The sequence below is a fragment of the Sitophilus oryzae genome, unplaced genomic scaffold (genome assembly GCF_002938485.1).
Source record: "Sitophilus oryzae breed Bouriz unplaced genomic scaffold, Soryzae_2.0 scaffold_1112_pilon_pilon, whole genome shotgun sequence".
Lineage (NCBI taxonomy): Eukaryota > Metazoa > Arthropoda > Insecta > Coleoptera > Curculionidae > Sitophilus > Sitophilus oryzae.
Window position 1 is genome coordinate 178,851 of NW_022145741.1, and position 20,501 is coordinate 199,351.

Below are 20,501 nucleotides of genomic sequence, written 5' to 3' on the forward strand. Positions count from 1 at the left end.
TGTAGTTCACCCAATAGAATCGTTCTCGCAGCTTCCTCCCAGGTTGGTAGTTGCTATTCATTCAGAATAGTGGATTTTAAATATATTTGGTAGTCGGATGGTTTAACTATCATAACTATAACTACTTTTAATAATTCTTTTTCTCAATTCTTTGCACTATAATTTGCATCCCACGTATTGTAATATTTTCCTTTGAATTTCGTTTCCTATTGTTCCATGGCTTGAGACGTAATGTTATAGCCCTTCCAGATCCTCATGTATATGTCCCTTTTTCTTGTAGTCCACCCAATAGAACCTTTCTCTTAGCTTCCTCTCAAGTTGGTTCATTAAGAATAGTGGATTTTAAATATGTTTTGTATTCGGATGGTTTAACTACTGTAACATCATAAATAAATTGTATACCAACACATAATGGCCAAACTTCAACAGACTTTAATATTCATAAACCTCATCAGAAGAAAATATTTTTTGATCCAAAGTTTTTTTTTCGTTATTAGAATAAATTACCTGCAATTTGTTAATTCATTACAACATTGAATAAAAGATGCAAATTGTTTATACATACTATAATAGATAAATCTTCATTTAAAATTATGTGATAGATCTGCTTGCTTGTAGGATCTAGACTCATAAACTCAATCATTTCTTTTATTGATATAACCAATAAAGTAGTAATGCTGAAATTTTGTTTTTGATTTGAGCAGTAGGGTCCATTATTTCCATTATTTGATGCTGTTATTGCTCTACAAAATGTTATCTTTATCAAGGGATGTTTATGTGTATAATATTATTATTTATGTGTATAATAATACTGTATGATCGAAAAAACACGGCGTCCAGTGGGCTTGGAAATGAACATCTCGATGACATTCTCCATATCATTTTATAAAATGACAGCGATCTTCATTTCATAGGCATCGCCGACGCCGTTTTTTTTCGATCAAATTGTACTTATGTGTATAATATTCATTTAATGGTTCGTGTTTTAGTTGCTGGTGTTCATATTTTGGTCTTTTATTCTGTTGTTGCTCTACAAAATGTTGATATTTATGTGTATAATATTACTCTTTCTGTGTAAAACAATACTTACGTGTATAATATTCATTTAATGGTTTCCTTCTTGCTTGTTGCTGTTGTTGCAACTCAGAATTTAATTTAACCTGAGGCAGTAGGTAGAGCTTCATCCTCCAATATTTTCCTATGTAAATACTGAAGTGGACAGACAGTATTTCTGATGATAATTTTATCACAAACTTTAACATCTTGTTCTTTAAAATGAAACTGCCATACCTTATCTGTAGATTTCAAAGCAATATCTAAATGCTTTTGACCATCACTGTAATCTAATCCTTGTCTGAAAATCAATACCTAATATTATCCTGATGATTTTGATTTTTGATAGATTATTAAAATACAGCACTTACAGTTAATTATATTTCTTGAAAGTACCTACAATTTTATGTATTTCCTACTTTTACTTGTTTAAAAAAATGCCAACAATTTGTGCATGTCTGTCAAACTTTAAAATCATTAAAAATACATTTTATTTAGGTTGTAACTTTATAAAAAGGATTGTAAAAATATACTTTGTAACATGTATGTCAATAATCTTACGAAAAATGTTTACTACACTTTTGATTGACTCTAATTTTTACATATAGGTATACAAATAATACAATACTCAATTATGTATTTTACATACCGTAGGCTTTGCCTTTGCTCTTTATTTTTCCATCAGCTATTCAATCAACTTCGCACCACACACACTTTAACCATTGTTAAATAATAAATAAACCACAAAATATTGATAAACAATAATTATTTTATATTCTAAAAATAAAACAAAACTTTTTTGGGTAATGTTTGGTTATATTTATTTTTATTCCTCTTATCTATGGTTACTTTTCATTTTTTAGATTTATGCGTTTTTAGCGCCACTGTGGTCATTTGGCGAACCCTTATTCTTCCCATTTTGTGACCACTTTTTCAATAAAAGTCCCATAAGAGTTATTTCTCCTTACCTCTACACTCCATAGCCGCGCGTAGTCCTCAAAATTTAAAATATTAAAATATTAGCATTTTCAGGCTTCGATTATGTTCAAAAGCGCCACCGTGTGACAAATCACCAAAGCTTCCACACGAGATTTCTTAAAACTATAATATTCTTTGATTTAACATTGACTTGACACTTCTTCTTGTATTTATTATTTTATGGTTGAAACTCCTCTTATTTTCGCCGCCTATTTCTAATCCCCACAAAATTCCCAATCGGCTCCGGATTCCCCAAAATTTGTGGAATTCCCCACAAATTGGCAACGCTGGAGGTTAGCGTGTTCTTTCTGAATATGCCTGGAATATGCTAAAGACTAACGGACAGTGCTGCCAGGTCTGGTGAAATTTCACCAGATCTGGTGATTTTCGACCCCACTTTGTGAAATGGTGAAAATTTTTTGAAAAAGCCTATTTTCTGGTGATTTTTGGACACTGGCTTTTATTAAACAAAAAACACTATTATATTATGAGTTTACATTCAAAACGTAACAATGGTTATTGTAAAAAATAGAACAAATATACCTATTAAACTAAGTTTCAGGTAGAAAAATTAATTAACTTGAGAATTGACTTGAAACTTGACTTTTTTACATGGCTATACCGGGTGCATCTCAAAAGTGGCTCACTTTTATAACTTTTTTATTTTTTCAGTTAAAAAAACGAGATTTGGTATGTTAGTATACGACATAAAGGTAAAGGTGTGGATCCGGTGGCTGACCTTGAAGCCCATATTTGCTGCATTTGATCATCGATACTACGCAAGCGCACATCGTCGATGTTGCCAAATTGCAGTTTATTTTCGAATTATTTGCTGTTGAAAATTTTTTTTTTGAGTGTTAATCAATAATAATATAAATTCTATAATTAATTTTATAATTTCAGATTTATCTGGATATCCAAAATTAAGGTAAGCAGGATAATGAAAATTGTGAAATGAAAGTATTATGAATATATAAAATTGTAATAATAACAGATGAGATATGGAAGTGGTTGAATAATAAAAACATTTATTTATATATTTACATTAAAATTAAAAATTATCATTTACGAATTTTTTCTTAATGGGTTTAAACTTATTAGAATTGTTTTATTTCTTTCAAGTTATTTAATTTCTAGTTATTTACAGACAAGCAACAATAGTTTTGATTATTTGTATTGATGTTTTGAAATACTACCATGACGAGTCTTATAGAACAATACACGTCAATGGGAGATAGAGGTAACATATTTTACCTATAATGTTACAATATAATATACTTTGATTGTAATGTTTGTATCATAATTTCTTAAAAATAAGTTAGTGGATTAATAGCAATTTTAGACATATATTTTATCGAAGAGTGTGTTGGATAAGACTAAAATAAGCTTTATGTTTTATCTTTTTCTTTAGAAGGGAGATGGTTTGTCGTAGAATACATTACAGTATTTAATATCGTGTACTGTAATTTCGTTTCCTATAATGCCAAATCTTGACAATATGGTGAAGGTTGTGCTTAATCTGAATTCATCCCGAATTTTTAATAAAGCCCTTTTAAACGTAGCATAATAATCTAGAGCAATTAGATTAATTATAGAAATCTAGAGTTTTATTTCTATTTAATTTTATTGACTATGAAAATACAAAATAAGCGTTCACGTGTTGTGCGAAATATTAAAATAATAATATAAATCCTTGATATAAAAAAATAATATACCGCGGACTATGATTGAAAAAAATAGCGTCAGCGATGACTATGAAATGAAGATCGCTGTCGCTCTTATATGGGAAATGTCCTCAATCGTCATTTCCCAGCCAACTGGACACCGTTTTTTCGATCATGCGGTATATATTGACAAAAAATACTGAAAAGCACATATTTGTTTTCTACTGAAAATAATTCCAAAATAACTTACAATCTGGCAACATAGAAGATGTGCGCATGCGTAGTGTCTGTGACTATATGCTGCAAAAACTCGTTTCAAGGTCAGCCACCGGATCCACACCATTACCAAATGATTTTTCCAAATATGCTAATGAGCCATTCTAGTTCCATTTGAAAAAATTAAGATATGATTAAATATACGATTTGAGCATTTTCACGATCAAATCTATTTTTTCAAGGTCCTTAATTATGAATTATTGCTTTTAACATAGCCATGGCACTCTAGATTGAGTTTTAAAATATGATTTTTTATTAAGCGAGAATGTCAAAACTTGACATATAATATGTCATTCTATTCAGAGTGTAATTTTCTATCGAATAAAGTAAAAATATACCGAGGGTGCCATTTAAAATCAAAAATTGTAGTCATTTCCGGTGAAACAGGAAGTGACCAAAAACAATTGAATACGTTGATCCAATCTTAATTTTGTCATACACTAACATACCAAATCTCGTTTTTTTATCTGAAAAAATAAAAAAGTTATTATAGGGGTAAGCCATTTTGAGACGCACCCAGTATATTTGCATTTTGCATTTCAAAATTATATTTTTTTAATAAAACGTGTTTTAAAACTATTTATTTGGTTCACTTTTAAATATTGTCTGTAACTACTGTATTATATGCGAAAAAATTGAAATCTGGTGATTTTTTTCCAAATCTGGCAACTCAAAAAATACGAAAAAAACAAACACACCACGCTAACCTCGAAAGTCAGAACGGTCTGCAATTATTACTTTATTGATCTCCCCTATAAGCCTAAACACTAACATGGCGGCCATGTAGGCATAACAAGATTTTTGGATGCGCACTCGTCGAAGCTCATTCTCCTATCTCTATATCTCTGGTCGATGCGCTACAGGAACATTTGCCTGCGCGTCGTATGTCTTCTGTCAGTCTTTTAAATTTTTCTGTTTGTCTATGATTCTAGGTTTTATTTGACATTTGACACATGTGACGACATTGACCTTTTAAAATTTAATAAGTGTTTATTGCTGTTCCTCACAGGAATTTACGTTTTTTAAAAATGTTTATTTATATTTATATCAATAAACTCTTTCACAGTGTAAAAAAACTAAATGGGCCTCTCTGGATATTGCAGTCACGTTTATTTTGATTACAAAGGGTAGCTGACAAGGCCCAAGAAAAATGATAACAGCGGGCTTGGATAGCTTGCATATTTTTTTAGATAATAACAGAGATAATAATGGTACGAGAAATAATGCTCAAAATGCATCTGTAGATAATCAATTGATAGCACAGAATTGCTTTATTAGACAACTGGAGGATGGCAATTATGAATTAGTTTTTTACAATACACAGGTGAGAATTTCATTTAGTGAATAAGGTTGCTATATTGTAAATATGTATGTATTATGTTTCACAGGACTCCCAAAATGGTAATGAATGTGTTGGAATTGATGAGTTAAATAAAGATGTAAGCTGTGAGAAATTAGTTGAAAAAACAAATGACAAAGTAGGGCCAAAAGGAGTTAAAGTTTCTGTAATTCAAACTAACAAAATTGAAACAAAACCTACGGAACATGTAAAAACACCAACTAACAAATTACTGGGTTCTATAAAACTAGAAAAACCTTCTATTAACACCACTATCTATTCATGTATTAAATGCAAAGACCAATTTAATAGTCTGACTTTATTTCGTACCCACTTGAAATTGCATAAGACAGAGAAAAAGTTCAGCTGCACAAAATGTCTCACAGGGTTTAATATAGAGAATAATTTAAAAGTTCACATGACTATTTACCATACTGGACACACAGATGTATGTCCTATTTGTAAAATTAAGTTTCAGAGGAAAGCTAGTTTGAAATCACATGTTATAGTGCATCAAGTTGAAGAGTTGATGTCCTGTGATGAATGTCAAGCCGAATTTCAGAATGAAGTTAGTAAATTATCAGTTAGAATAATAATATGTAATAGGTAAATGAAAAAAAAAACATTTTTAGGATGAACTTTTAAAACATATGGAAGTTCATGCAGTAACAAAAATGGTTAAAAATGAAAATGATTCATTGGTTTGTCCATATTGCAAGCTAGATTTTCTGACATTAGCTGATTACAAGCAGCATATTGAGAAACATGTTGAAGTTAAAAGAAATGTTCTTAAGGTAACATGTTCTCAAAAATAGTACTTTTTTTGTTCTAGTATTTATTTTAGGGAAAGAAACCTAAAAGAAAAAAAGGTAGAGAAAGAATTACTAGTCATAAATGTAAATATTGTGGTAAAATGTTTTCAAAAGGATGTTTGTTAGAAAGGCATGAAAGAATTCATACAGGAGAGAAGCCTTATGTTGTAAGATATTTATAGTATATAAATCATGTAAAGGTGATGGTAAGTTTTAGGTACGTCGCCAATCTTGAAGTTATTGATGTAAATGTAACATTAATATATTCTACAATTAATGCTTTAAGTACAGATACTCGACTAAATGTTTGTTATTTATTTTTTGACCAAATTTGAGGTTAGAATATAGCTTTCTCTATTAAATTTAATAAAAGTAGGGTTGCCAACCATCCTCTATTCCAGAGGACAGTCCCCTTTTTGATCTCACTGTCCTCTTTTTTCTCACGTATTGAAAAAGTCCTCTTTTTTACATACCAAACTCAAAATCTTAAACAGATTCATCTATTGGCAGTATTGCCACAATGCTTTAAAAATTGTTAATCTGTGTCTTTTACTACTCTCACTTGTTTGTATAGGAAAGGAAATGAAAAAATATTTATATACAAGAAATATTTGTGGAAGCGATAGACACGTTTAACTATTTTACAAGCTATTTTATGTTTACTTACTGTTAGCTTATTTTTTGAAGAAAAAAAATTGTTGAAAATGGTTTCCTTTTTTTAACAAATTTTGAGTATCAATATTTTTAAGAAAGTAAGAAAGATCATCAATCGTATATCGTTTACATAACTATTTGGTAAATTCTAGACATTTATTGGGCGAGGTTTCAAAAAATGTTTCGCCTGTGCCTCTTTTTTACCCTCTACCCTTTCGTCCTCTATTTTTTATTTTGAAAGATGGCAACCCTAAATAAGGGTGACAAAGAAGACACAGAATTAAGGTTTATTTGTCTTTTGCTCGCGTCTGCGCATATCGCTTGGTAACGAATATTGAAAATGGGGATTTTGTTTTATCCTTGTATTTTATTTATACTTTCCTATTAATTTTGAAAAATAGCGGTAGCGATAGTATATACCTTTTAAGAATATATTTTATATTTTGATCTGTGTTAAAGGTTGAGAAGAGGATTACAATGCTAACAGCGTCCGCCGTAACCGAGTTTTGATTGCTTTGATTTCAACCTTTTTTTTATGGGGTTTCGTTTTTGGTGTTATTTATGGGCGATCCGCACTTTTTTCGTTAAAAAATATCGTAAGTGTCCCTCTTCTCAATTCTGTATAGAAAATTTTAAAAATTCGACGTACCTAAAAGGTACCAGGTCCTATGTAAATAAAGTAAGGAGTTGAACTAGGTATCAATTTTTTAGTGTAAAATATGTAACAGAGCATTTGCCCAAAATGGGACATTACTAATTCACTTAGGAAGCCATACAGGTTACAAACCTTATTCCTGTTCACTGTGTCCAGCAAAATTTACCCAAAAAGGTACAAAATATAATTTATTTTTATACGAAAATATGCTTATTAAATATGTTTAGGCAATCTTAGAGCTCATATTGATAAAACCCATACAGCACCCCAAGGAAACCAAAAAACATATAAATGCACTCAGTGTGCTTGTATTTTCAAGAAAATTGCCACTTTAAATGGTCATATCACCAAAGTGCACTTAACAACAAAATATCAAGAAAACAATGCTGAATCTGATGATGCAGTAGATCAAGCTTTGGATGGATTGAAAAAGCTTAATGAAGCTTTGAACAAGCTAAAAGATTCAGTAAAAACTGATGTAACTATTATTTTATTTAAAGTGCTGCGTTATGTTATTCAAACATATTTTTTAGATTAAGTTGTCAGTCGACAGCAGTAATGGTGTGCCAGGTAGTAGTTTAGTTAAATTAGCAGAATCAGAAGCCAATGGTGACATCAGAAGGTACCTAGTTAGACAGAAAAAGATAGGAGATGTCAGATGGTACTTCTGTGACTATTGTACGAGTAGATTTAAAAAACCATCAGATTTGATCAGGCATATACGTACCCATACTTTAGAAAAACCATTTAAGGTATAACGTCTAATTTATACAACTTCCTTTATTTCATTTATTTTTTCTTTCAAAGTGTACAAAATGCAATCAGTCTTTTGCTTTGAAGTCCACACTGATGAATCACCATAAAACTCACATCAGCGCATGCTGTGAATGCAATTACTGTGATAGTAGATTTAGAAGCGACAAAAATTTAGAAGCACATCTCAAGTAAGTGGAAGTAGCTGACTTAAGCCATAGATAAATGAAACAAGTTTAGATTGAAAAGTGCGCATAAGGACAATGTAAACACTATTTGGCGCTATTCTTGCAACGGTCGCGACCCAAAGCTTTTGATAATTTTGGATCGGTTTGTCTTTCCAATCTAAATTTATTTCCTTTATCTATGACTTAAGCTGAAAGAGCACTGACACTGACACTGAATCGGCACAGACCGGCCAGAAACGACAACGGCGGTGACTTGACTATCATAGATATATAGAGAAAGGACTCCGGCGCCTACAGGTAAAATTTTTTAGTGGACGTTATCTACTATCTACATCTACGATGGTCACAGTCGTCCTTGCGGGCCGGTCTGTGCCGATTGAGTGCGCGGGGTTTCATTTATTTCTATGTAAAGTGAAAACTGCCGATAGCTCTTTACTGTGTAGACCAGGCGAAGTCGATTCAGTGCGCTTTCATTTTTAAAAGCACAAAAGTCACATCGTTATCTTCTCTATTAAGCTGGCATAATATCATTATTGAATTATTGTAATAAACATACTGGCTTTTGTCAAAGTCCTGAGACTGTATGATGAGTTATAACCCGCTATAACTCAAGAAAGGGGAACACACAATAGATCTGTAAGGTCGCGGTGATTAAGCCGCCTCCCAAACATTCCGCATTCTACATTGTAATATAAGGGCCAAGGACAAACTTTATATCGACGGTTGAAAGGAGCAACTGCTAATACGCCACTTTCGTAACTTTACAGAAGACATGTTTGTCTGTTTATTTTGAAACTCTGTCGCTTAAGACATTATGTTTCTCGTAATTTATTCAAAATTTAAAATGTTTAATGCGCCAAACTTAGGATGAAACCTAGGTAGATCGACGCAGAAAAATTCGCTGATTTCGAAGGTATAAATAATTCAATTTCCACAAAAGTGGCGTATTAGCCATTTCTCCTTTCAACCGTCGATATATAGATAACCGAAGTTAACCGACGTTAGACGATGTGAGCGGATGGTTGGGTGACCGTCTGCAAACTCTGTCGTGTTGTTGTTCCATTGCAAGTGTGTAAAATTTGTTGACACACTTACTCATTTACGCTAGTTCGAGGCATTTGCGTCTAGCCGTACCGTACAACTCTTCAACCTCAACCCACATTTCCGGCGCATGCGTATTGGAACGGCAGAAGAAATGCTTTAATATAGTCTGGTTTCGAAAGCAGCGTGTAGCTGGGCAGCAGCGTGGGTGAGGCTGCTGCTTCAGGAGCAACGGGACGGTGGATCAATCCTCGGCAGTGGTAGAACTTTTTTATTTTTTTTAAGTTGTTTTTATTTTTTAAAGCTGTTTTTACTTTTTAAAGCAGTTTTTATTTTTTTATTTATTTAGAGCTGTCGGTAAGAACGAACAAAATACGCCGTAGGTGTATTTTGATTGCGTTGGTTAGGCGTATTTTCATTGCGTGGGTTAGTCTCTGGTGTAAGTTTTTTTTTTGATTATAGATTGCACGTGAAATACCCGATCGATTTTGTAGAACTATGTTATTATAATTTGTAGGTACGTTTTTGAAATTTAAATTTGGTTAAATTATGCTACTATTACTTAGAACTTACTCTCGAAAGTAACAAGTTTATAATAAAAGACAAGAAAATAACCCACAATTTAAATTTGGCGGGAACTGTGGGTTGGAGTTGAAGAGTTGCATGGTACGGCTAGACGCAAGTGTTCGAGGCCGGATGAGATCGTATACCTCGTGAGTTAAGAGTCGATTTAGACATCTGCCGAGTCGGTAGGTCATGACAACAATATGGCCGAGGACCACGTAAACAAAGTAGGCTTTGTCCAGATTAGCCTTAGTAGCGAAAAGGAGACGTCGCCTTATAAATACTTTACTATACGGACGTTATATTTTATGGCCCTGCTACACACTCGTCGAGTGGCATAGGTAGCGAGGGAAGGAGACAGAAACGTAGTGTGGCAACATTACTCATCATGCTGCATATCATGCTCCTCGTCCTGCAAACCATTCCCTGTTTTGTCGGTTTTTTGGGCGCGAGTCAAAGGAGCGGCGATATAAGCACGAGTGGCTGGCGAGTAGTTACGCGAGCAGAGCAGAATGTGGGCGGAGAGGACAACATTGCGGTAACACGAGTAGGGCGATGAGCAGCGCGAGGAGCATAGTGTGGCAAAGGCATTACATCACTTTGATTGTGAGTATAACTTCAGTAGTCCGGGCAGATATCGTTCAGGCATACGCCGAACGTAATCGATGTGTCCGGATTACTGGAGCTACTTAAATTTATTTCTTTAGAAAATGATGGTATAACAGTTAATCGGTCTTTCGATCTTTTAATATGGATCTGATTTTTCACCTTGATGCAGTTGCGTTGTATACTTGTTCTTTGCATATTGTCTTATCTAGAACAACAGATCTAAACTTTTTCCTGAAAAGGAGTCACGGCTGTGATATCACTGGAAAGCAGTAACATTTCTGGCCACATATCGTCAAAAAAACGTATTTCGTGCCCTATCTTCAGTTTATCTAGCAATTCATAACTTGCTAAAAATTCTGTTTTCGTTCGTGAAATTTCTAATGAAATAGGTGCGTAATCATTTCGTTGTCGTTTGTCGTATAAGCCAGTAAAATGGCATAGTTTGTCCAATGATTCAGGAGAGATTCCGACAAATAATATCCAAAAAATGGCAGATCATACAATTTACCTATGATTTAAAATCATGGACACAAGTGTCACTGTCACGGATCCCCTCATTGGATATACTATATTTCAACTTTAGATTATTCTTCTGTTCTAAATAGTTTTTATTTGCATTTAAAACAATACGTTGTCGATAATTGTATTCCTGCCTGTCCTTTGAAATTATTTTGATATAAAAGTACTTATTTAATCCCCTTTTGTTCATGTTAAACACTGCGATTTTGAAACTATAATATGTTCAGCAATTTGGTGATTTTTTTCCAGTATCAAGATACTCTAATGTTTTAGATTTTTCCTTAGGATTTTTCGGCGAGTGTAAAAGAATCTTATGTGCTCGTTTGATTGGAACTAGTAGTGGGAACTATCGAATGAATACTATCGAAACATTCGATAGTTGCAATTCATTCGAATAATTCGATAGCTAGTAAGAAAACATTCGTTGAAAACTATTCGAATAAAAATTATCGAATAGATGCGTCATCTGCCTTGAAATATTGTGTTCTAGTAATTCGGCAGCAAAAACCATTCATTTATAAAATTCATTCATTTATGAAATTGATTTATTCGTCAGGATCGATTATAATAAAATATTAACTGGATTTTAGTTGTCGCCCGGCGACGTAGGTTTCTTTCCGAGAAACTCGACAGCGGTCGGTGGCAATGCTATGAAAGAAGCCGGCATCTTTGATTTTTGCGGAGTCATATAAAGATAAGGACATTATTTTTTTTTATTGAGGTGCTAGTATTTACACAGAAAATACATTATGAAGGGCGCTGTTGCCATATATTGGTATTAGTTGATATTAGCAAAGAATGTTATTGTTTGGCTTTAGTTAGTTAGGGATAGTATGTCTATATATTTTGCATTTTTTTTATTAATATTCTGTTGTTACACTGCAATAATACTTGTTATTTTGGATGTAGGAAAATGATTTTTAATGTTTTTAAGCAAAGACTGATTTAATAAAAATAATAATAACAGTAATAATTTGTTATACCTATTAACAACAAATTTTAAAATAATTTAATATAAACATTTTTTACGTAGTAGCAAAATATAAACAACAAATTAGATGTCAAAATTATTTATATTAGATCCTATTTAAAAATAATATAGTCTTTAACTTTTTTGGCAACGTTGGTTTATTAAATAATAATAATTACAGAACTAATTTGTTATATTAACAACAAACTTTCAAATCATGAAACATAAACATTTATTAATTTTCTAAGCATGCAGTGTAATGGAAGGAAAATATAAATAAAAAATTAGAAATCAAAATTATTTATATTAGGTACTTTATATTACTATTTAAAAATAATATTTACTTTTGCTGGCATTTACTTTAAAAAATAAATGAAATATTTATTCGCAAAAAACTACATGTAAGAGAATTAGCATAAACAAAATACAAACATCTTTAACATTTTTTTTAAATTGGCACGTGTAAAACTTTCAATTTAATTTTCTCACCCCATAGTTTGAGTTCGATAACCATTTACTTAACCACATTACTTAAATATGATTATTAAGTTCAACTAATTCATATTATTAAAACATCTAAAATACAAATATGTATTTTTAAAATTAATTCTAAGTTCATCTCATCTCTCTTAAAAATTGCTACTTCTCAAAATTTCCCATTAAAAAATAGACCATATACCATATAAAATAAAATAATTGAAAGATCGGGCTACGGAAAATCACACAAATTTTCGGAAAAATTTTGACACCTGCACACGCACACAATCGTCAATTAAAAAAAACTACTATTTTAGTATTTTAAATATTTTAATAAACGCAAAAATAGCACAGTATTTATAAGGCGAAGTTATAAAAATTTGGAAGAACTAATAATGCACTGACGCACACAAAAATCAAACGAATACTAAATTTCATTTATCAAAAGCATTCGATAGTCGTGGCTCAACGATAACCATTTAGTCGTACGGCGAGGTTGTCACATATGCTTTAGTATACAAATGAATGAATGATTTTATTCGAATAAAACCATTCGATAGTTGAAATCATTCATTCAGTAACCATTCGATAGTTTAATTCATTCGATAGTTTAATTCATTCGATAGTTCCCATCGCTAATTGGAACTATTACGTTTACCCCGCTCTAGAATCCAATGCATAAATATAGAGTCAGTTCGTAAACAAAATGTAAACGTTCTGCTTGTCCAGATTAGAAAATTCTGAGATTTCGGGTATGATTTTTTTTGCACCCGGATTTCAGGGGCAAATGTTTTAAAATGCCCGAATAGTAGCCGTGCCCGGATTACTGGAGTGCCCGTTCTATAGAGCATCTGGACTACTGAAGTTATACTGTAATAGTATAATGATTTGCCAAAAATAAATTGGAATATAATAGTTAGGCGCCAAATTCAAATGTATTTGTCTTTAACGGAAATAATGTTATTGTTGGAAAATATGTTGCAGGAGGCATGAAAGGTCAGCAAGAATGCCCAGTTTTTACTGTACTTTATGTGACAAAGTATTTTGCTCATTGGAAGAAGCCAATAAACATCGTTCAGTGCATGAAATTGAGAATCAAAATACACTTAATATTATACAGCCAATAGAAAAAGAACCGTTATATCAAACAGTTTATGGTAAGTCATTTCTTTGCTTGGATTTTTTCTTTGATAAGGTATTATTACTATTATAGGCTCATTGCCATTAAAACCACCAAAATCTAGATTATCTAACACTGGAAATGAGTGTCCATCTGAGAGACCTCATCATTGTAAAATTTGCGATGCAAGATTTAAGAGACTGAGGGGTTTAAAAAGACACGTCATGTATCATACAGGTGAAAGAAAATTTAAATGTATTATATGTCCAAAGTAAGTGACTTGTTTTGATGTCTATTAGATATATTAAAGGTTGTTTTTTAGGGCGTTCATAACTAAATATCGGTTAAAAGAACACATGAATTATCACAAAAATATTAGAAACTATTGTTGTCTAACTTGCGGCAAAAAATTTGTTACAGCTTCATTATTGAAAAGACATACTATAGTTCATAACACATTAAAACCATATTTGTGTCCATATTGTAGTAAGTGTTTTAAAACTTTGTTACTAACAAGGACTCATATTAGAAATGTGCATAAGTTGAATTTACTTGGGAAAGATGTAAGTATACATGTAAAAGTTTTTTAATGATATAATTATTGCGTATTACATTTTATTAGGTAAATACAGCCGGTAGTAGTGGTGCTTCAAATGAATCATCCAAGATTTCAATGGTTTTGAATATAGAACCTCAGCCAGCTTTGCCTGAACCAACTCCAACTTATGAAATGGTTTATTTAAACTTTGGCGATGTTGAATTAACTAATCAGGATCCAAATACTATCGGCAACGTTCCACTGAACACTCTAAAAATACCGGTAGATTTTTTTCTATTAATTCTACTTGAAAATTAACAGAATGATTTACAGAACGAACCACTTTTACCTGACCATATTCAAGCAAGTCCTGCCTTATATAATGTAGAGGTCGATAAACCAGAAATGATTGATTCAACTGATATAGTTAAATATTGTTACGGTCATGGAAAACTGGCAACACCATTTAGTGAATTAAACCTGTTCTCTGCCGTCGATCTTAGCAGCGCTCCCGTTAATTTAGGTGCGGGAAACGAACGTAACGTCACCGCGATGACTTATTTTCGATATTTTTTAGGACAAAAAGAAGGGATGGATATATTAACTGCGCAAGTGTTGTGCGTGAACTGTCACAAAATGTTTTCTGATATGGCGGTGTTCCAAAGTCACGCATGTTCAACTACTGCAGAGAGTATTAATGTTCAGACGGCCAAAAAAAATTTAGTAAAGGAAGAAACCGAATTAAAGGAAACCAAACTCAAACAGAATTCTTGTAGTTTGTGTCCTTACGTCACGAACAGCGAGGAAAAATTACGCAGACACTTGAGTTTTAACCATACAGACACTGTAGATAAAGTTTGCAAATTCTGTTATAAGGATTTTAAGAAACCATCAGATTTGGTGAGTTTTGCTTTTAATAAATTGGAATTTTACCGATTAAACATTTCTCTAATTTATACAGGGTGTTCCAATTATCCGTGAACATACAGTATGTCCCCGGATTGTCTTTACACGAGGAAAAACTTTTTATTATTGACATTTAGAGGAAAAGGCATTCTTCATAAAAATTTTTGCTTATTCTAAAATGGATAATCCCATTTATATTTTTCCAAATCTTCATACCGTTTTTTTTGCTTTTTAAACATTTTAAAAGAGCAAAAAATATGACATTAATTCAAATTCTGTCAATAACAATTTTGTGATAACAATCACAAATAACAATCCATCAAAGAATGGAATCGGAATGATATTACCATAAACGCCTTTTGATTCTTAGGACTAAAATTCAACTAAATTTTCATGTTTTTTTAATTTCCTCTAAAACCTTATGAAAATTTGGAAAAATGTAAACGGAAATTAAAAAACCATTTTAGAACAAGCAAAAATTTTTTTATGAAGAATGCAATTTTCTCAAAATGTCAATAATAAAAAAGTTTTTCCTCTTGTAAAGACAATCCGGGGACATACTGTAGAACTACTACATATCAGGGTTGGCAAATATCATGATATTTATATAAATATCGGATATATATCCGATATATATCTGATATATATCCGATTTCTAAAACTAACAACAAACAAATTTATAATTGATTTATTAATTTTATTAATGGTAAATCATCGTCAGATTCGTCAGAGTCAGAATCAATTGATGCTGTTTCTGGAAAAGTTTTTGGTACATTTGAATTGTCCCAGATCCAATCAATATTATCTTTTTTTTTTCTTTCGGATTGTTGTATTTAAATAAAAAGGTCAATTTTCCAGCTTTTTTGTTCCATGTTGACTTTTTTAACGTGGAAATTTAAGAACAGAGTTGAGTTTTATTCTTTTATAAATATCATGATATATATCAAGGTATAAATATCATGATATATATCAATGATATATTAAGTTCATTGGACACATTTTACCTCTATACAAAAATGTACGGTTGTCCATGAGGATATCAAACTTTAAAAAACTAAACACATTTTTTAAGATATTTTAAGAACCGTTATTCCGATTTGAATGAGATGTTGTACCTGCTTTTCTAAGCGCTTTAACATCTGACTTTAACAAAAATCCAGCAAAAGTACGGGAAGGGTGAAAACTACCACGACCCCTACATACATTTTAGTAGAAATATTTTCCAACTCCACCGATCGATCTTACATTTTTTTTTCTTAAAATGATCCGTCTAGGGAATCCGAAATCTGAAATAAAAAATTAAACTTCTGTATCCTGTATCTCCGAAACAAACTATTTTAGGACATACATTTATACTAACTTTTTTACTTATTTTTATTCTGCAGAAAAAGTTTCGCGAATACAATTCGGACCATCCTGTATAAATTAAAAAAAGATATTGAATTTAATCATATTATGTCAACTTTAGGCACGTCATTTGAGAACGCATACTGGGGAACGCCCTTATGAATGTACACAATGCAAAAAGAAATTTTCATTAAAATCGACTTTAGAATCCCATAGCCGAACGCATGACAGTAGCAGTCAAAAAACCGTTGTTTGTGACGTTTGCAACGCCAATTTGACCACCAAATCTAGCTTAAAAGTCCATATGTTACTTCATACAGGTACTAGTGGTTTAACAGATTTAAGTTTCGATTTTAATTTTGTAACTTTAGGAATTATATACAATAATCTTATTCGAAATAATAAAACCTGTAAAACGCTATTTTATAAAGAATAGTTCAAATGTATTTTTACAGGAATTCAGACATTTTTACAGTGATATGAGTAGTTCAAATGTTATTTTGACTTTTTTCTGATCTTTCGCAGGAGAGAGACCGTACGCTTGTAATTTCTGTGACCAGACGTTTCGAACGTCGGCAATTCGACGTGCTCATGAAAAAAATATTCATGTGAATGGAGTAAAACATACGCAACAGCCCCCAAAGGGTTTCAAACTTATGAAATATGTGGCAGAAGAGTTAGTAGAGGATCTACAGCGTCAAGAACAGCCAAAAATCCAAGAACAAATAATTTTGGCACCAAACCAAGAACCTCTTTCTTTAGATTCAGTCAATTTTCTTCAAAATATTCAAAATTCTTCGATAATCGTTGCCGAGAACGCCATTCCCTTCAGTTTGAGTGATATCGCTCTCATAAATTATGGAGAGGAGCAAAATCTAATGGATTTGAAAGATTTGGATGAAACCTTGCAAAATGAAGAGGTGACTTGTAAAGTTCCTCAAGCAAAATCTTCTAAAATTGAATGCGATTTGTGTCACAAATTGTACGCTTCTAAGGATGTTCTTAGAAAGCACAAGAAGAACGTTCATGGACAGAATAAGAAGTTCCCCTGCATTAAATGTGATAAAGGTGTGATAAACCATTGATTATGTTTCAGATAAGAATTTTCAGAACAATAAATATAATAATAGTTTTATTTCTTAGGTTATGATGACTCAGAAGAACTTAATAAGCACATCATCAAGGTTCATACAGGACATAGGCCATATTCTTGTCAGTATTGTCCAAACAGTTTTGGAGAATCAAATAGTTTGAAGACTCACATAAAGAGGTAAAAATCAGATTTTTTCGGTCACCAATTATATTCCATTTTTTGAAATTGAAACATGATTTGTATAAAGGTAGACATTAAATTTGTTATTGTTCATAATAAATTTGTTACAGAATCCACCAAAAATCTCTGCTAACTCAAGAGACAAACAGTGCTCTTATAGGCCTACAATTTGATTTGCCATTAGAGAATTCTTTGAACATTTAATTTAAACTACTTATAGCTGTTACGTTTTTTTGATCTTAAAGATTTACATATTGTATTCTAATTTTGTATAATATTTCTTAAAATATATCTATATTTCTTGTAATGTGTTTTTTATTGATTTTATTTATTTTTAATAGTGAATTTAATAAAATTTTAGACATATAATAATATATTATAATATAGAAGGGGTAGTAGAAGGAACTATTAAATAAAAGACACATTTTTTATCAATTTTAATAATATGGATTTCGTCTGAAACAGGATATAATTATTTGTAAAAGTCCAAAACCCACCTCTGTGAAAGTCAGCATCACTGATAGAGAATTTAGAATGTGTTCCAACTTGAAAACAGGATTTTGATAGAAGAAGGTGTATATTAATCCTGATATAGTAATGCAAGTGAATAGTACTGCAACTCCAGTCACTAAATCTACAAATAAACAAAACGTTATAAGTATGTTTATTAACTTATAAAATTTTATTACTTATTTTCTTTTATAAGAATATAGTAAATGCTCGTTTATGCGCTCATTTCTGTCTATACTGAGTATAACGAGTATACGCATAGTTCTCAGAGAAATAAGTAAATCTAGAGGAGTTCTAAAATATTTTTTGATACAAACCTAACATTTTTTACATCTTGCAATGTTGCCCTTGCCATACATTTTTCATGAAAATCGGTTGGGCACAAATTTAAAATATGTATTGGAGAAATTTACCGACATTTGATTATTAACATGTTGGAGCGCCTCTATGGTAACTTATTTCTCTCATGTTCCTATAATATTAAAGAATATCTACTCTACGATTTATTTTATTTAAAATTCTATTAACAATCACTGTAAAGTAATTTTTAGTTGTGAAATATTACCAGAATATTCCAAAAAATCTCTTACTTCTGTTTTCTTCCTTGAATTTTCTGTAAAGCAGGATCTTAGTGAGTTCACAGGATATCCTAGTGAACACTACGGCGGCATCCTGTCCAATTTTCGGTGTGGGAATGACACTTTGGTACTTGGCTATGGTCATGATGGTTTCACATATGGCAAACACCGGGAAATAGAACATGTTCAAGTAAATGAGACATTCGAACATTAATTCTGCGTCTACGTTCATTCTCGTACTAGAACTTCTTGTAGAGAAATCATATAGTAGAGCCTTAGCTGCTATTTTTAAAAATAAGCTTTTTTAGAATCTATTTTTGGAACGTTTTTAGATATGTACAGCGGCGGCCCTCTGTAGTGTCGTATTATTTTTTTAATAATTATTTATTCAGTTCATGAGTCCAAGAAGTATTTTAAGGGGTGGTGTAAGTTATATCCAGATCTAACATAAAATACACATATTTTTTATTTGCCATTTTTGTAATAAATTGAAAATAACCGAGTTACTTAACATACATCTACCGCACAATAAAACACTAATTCACCACAATACACCAAAACGCTTTTCTAATACTGAACGCTTGTTTTTTGCTAACCATGTTAGCCAGTGGCGCATCTAGAGACTGAGTCTGGGGGGAGTAGTGGCAATGTGGCAATCTTTAAGTAAACTACTAGATTTAAATTAAATTTGCGTTGAAAAGTTTTATTACTGCGGAAAAAATAAACTTGAATTCGTCTAGATTTCCTACTCTGATTGGCATTGTTAATTTTTTTATTTTAGAAATTTTTACACCACATTTTATTTACACCACATTTTATCTTATTTACAAAATTCTTCTAGGGAGGGATAATTACCCCCATTGCCCCTCCCGCCCCTGATGTTAGCATCATCAGCAGATGATTATAACTGCTAGTTTAATTTGGCAAACAGCAATATAAAACACTAATTCACCTGATGAATTAGTGTTTTATTTGATGTGGGTGATGGCGTTGCATCACTTCAAAATATTGTAATACGTTTTTATTCAAAAAAGTCACTGAGATCTCCTATAATAAATTAAGATTCTCAGTAAATTTATTCAAATAATTAAATTCAATTTCAATTATTTAATGTGTGTATTGGTCGAGCTTTATATATTACGCTAAGACCCAGTGGCGGCTCGTGAGTTTATGGGAAGGTGAGGCTACATGAGGTTAATAATTTTGTTTAAATACGAATAAATTTTCTCACCTATGAAATATTATTCTGCGATGCGTTATTTCCTTTTTTTAATGGTATCAAACTTTAACTAATAAAAACTAAAATTATTTGTTGCGTTGAATTTTAAAAACTGCTAAAATTCCACCTTACCTGTGTGTAATCGAGTTAAAAATATTCTGTATCTAATTGCCATCAAATAATTTAAATTTATAAACACAAACAATCTAAATAATTCTCGCCCTAAATCTATACTGATATATAAAATCCTTAAGTGACTGACATACTGATTAATCACGATCCTGCTCAAACTACTCAACGTAAGAAGCTCAATTTTGGCATACAGGTTGATTCTAGGGTGTAGAGGTTCGATAAGAAGGGATTTTTCGAAATTCCAGTTCCAAGAGGGTGAAACCACCCCTCAAATATTACAATATTTTTTATTGTATTACAATATTTATTATGTAAAATAAAGGCAA

General features: G+C 31.7%; 2 protein-coding genes and 1 long non-coding RNA gene across 3 annotated transcripts; 1 reads left to right on the forward strand and 2 right to left on the reverse strand.

The window, feature by feature from the left end:
• Positions 1-471: 471 nt before the first annotated feature.
• Positions 472-649, reverse strand: LOC115882393. The gene is made up of 2 exons (XR_004050186.1): positions 566-649; positions 472-507 (listed from the first exon to the last, which is right to left on the reverse strand). It is a non-coding gene; the product is annotated as an uncharacterized LOC115882393 (long non-coding RNA).
• Positions 650-4,894: 4,245 nt separating this feature from the next.
• LOC115882399 (zinc finger protein 236-like) lies at positions 4,895-18,039 on the forward strand. The gene is made up of 18 exons (XM_030900457.1): positions 4,895-5,295; positions 5,360-5,878; positions 5,943-6,104; positions 6,155-6,289; positions 7,488-7,605; positions 7,659-7,909; positions 7,965-8,183; positions 8,239-8,375; positions 13,537-13,709; positions 13,766-13,943; positions 13,995-14,235; positions 14,295-14,492; positions 14,544-14,733; positions 14,788-15,110; positions 16,585-16,783; positions 16,989-17,531; positions 17,607-17,733; positions 17,847-18,039. Exons 1-18 carry the CDS (start codon positions 5,122-5,124, stop codon positions 17,938-17,940), a joined length of 3,981 nt encoding a protein of 1,326 aa, XP_030756317.1. The 5' UTR covers positions 4,895-5,121; the 3' UTR covers positions 17,941-18,039.
• A 121-nt stretch (positions 18,040-18,160) lies between these two features.
• On the reverse strand, positions 18,161-19,410 carry LOC115882410. The gene is made up of 2 exons (XM_030900467.1): positions 18,837-19,410; positions 18,161-18,370 (listed from the first exon to the last, which is right to left on the reverse strand). Exons 1-2 carry the CDS (start codon positions 19,054-19,056, stop codon positions 18,174-18,176), a joined length of 417 nt encoding a protein of 138 aa, XP_030756327.1. The 5' UTR covers positions 19,057-19,410; the 3' UTR covers positions 18,161-18,173.
• Positions 19,411-20,501: the final 1,091 nt, after the last annotated feature.

Coding starts and splice junctions, on each gene's coding strand:
- LOC115882410 (XM_030900467.1), bottom strand. CDS start 19,056: ATGAACGTAGACGCAGAATTAATGTTCGAATGTCTCATTTACTTGAAC. Junction 18,371..18,836: donor ATTCAAGGAAGAAAACAGAA/GTAAGAGATTTT, acceptor GTTTATTTGTAG/ATTTAGTGACTGGAGTTGCA.
- LOC115882399 (XM_030900457.1), top strand. CDS start 5,122: ATGATAACAGCGGGCTTGGATAGCTTGCATATTTTTTTAGATAATAAC. Junction 5,296..5,359: donor TAGTTTTTTACAATACACAG/GTGAGAATTTCA, acceptor TATGTTTCACAG/GACTCCCAAAATGGTAATGA. Junction 7,910..7,964: donor AAGATTCAGTAAAAACTGAT/GTAACTATTATT, acceptor CATATTTTTTAG/ATTAAGTTGTCAGTCGACAG.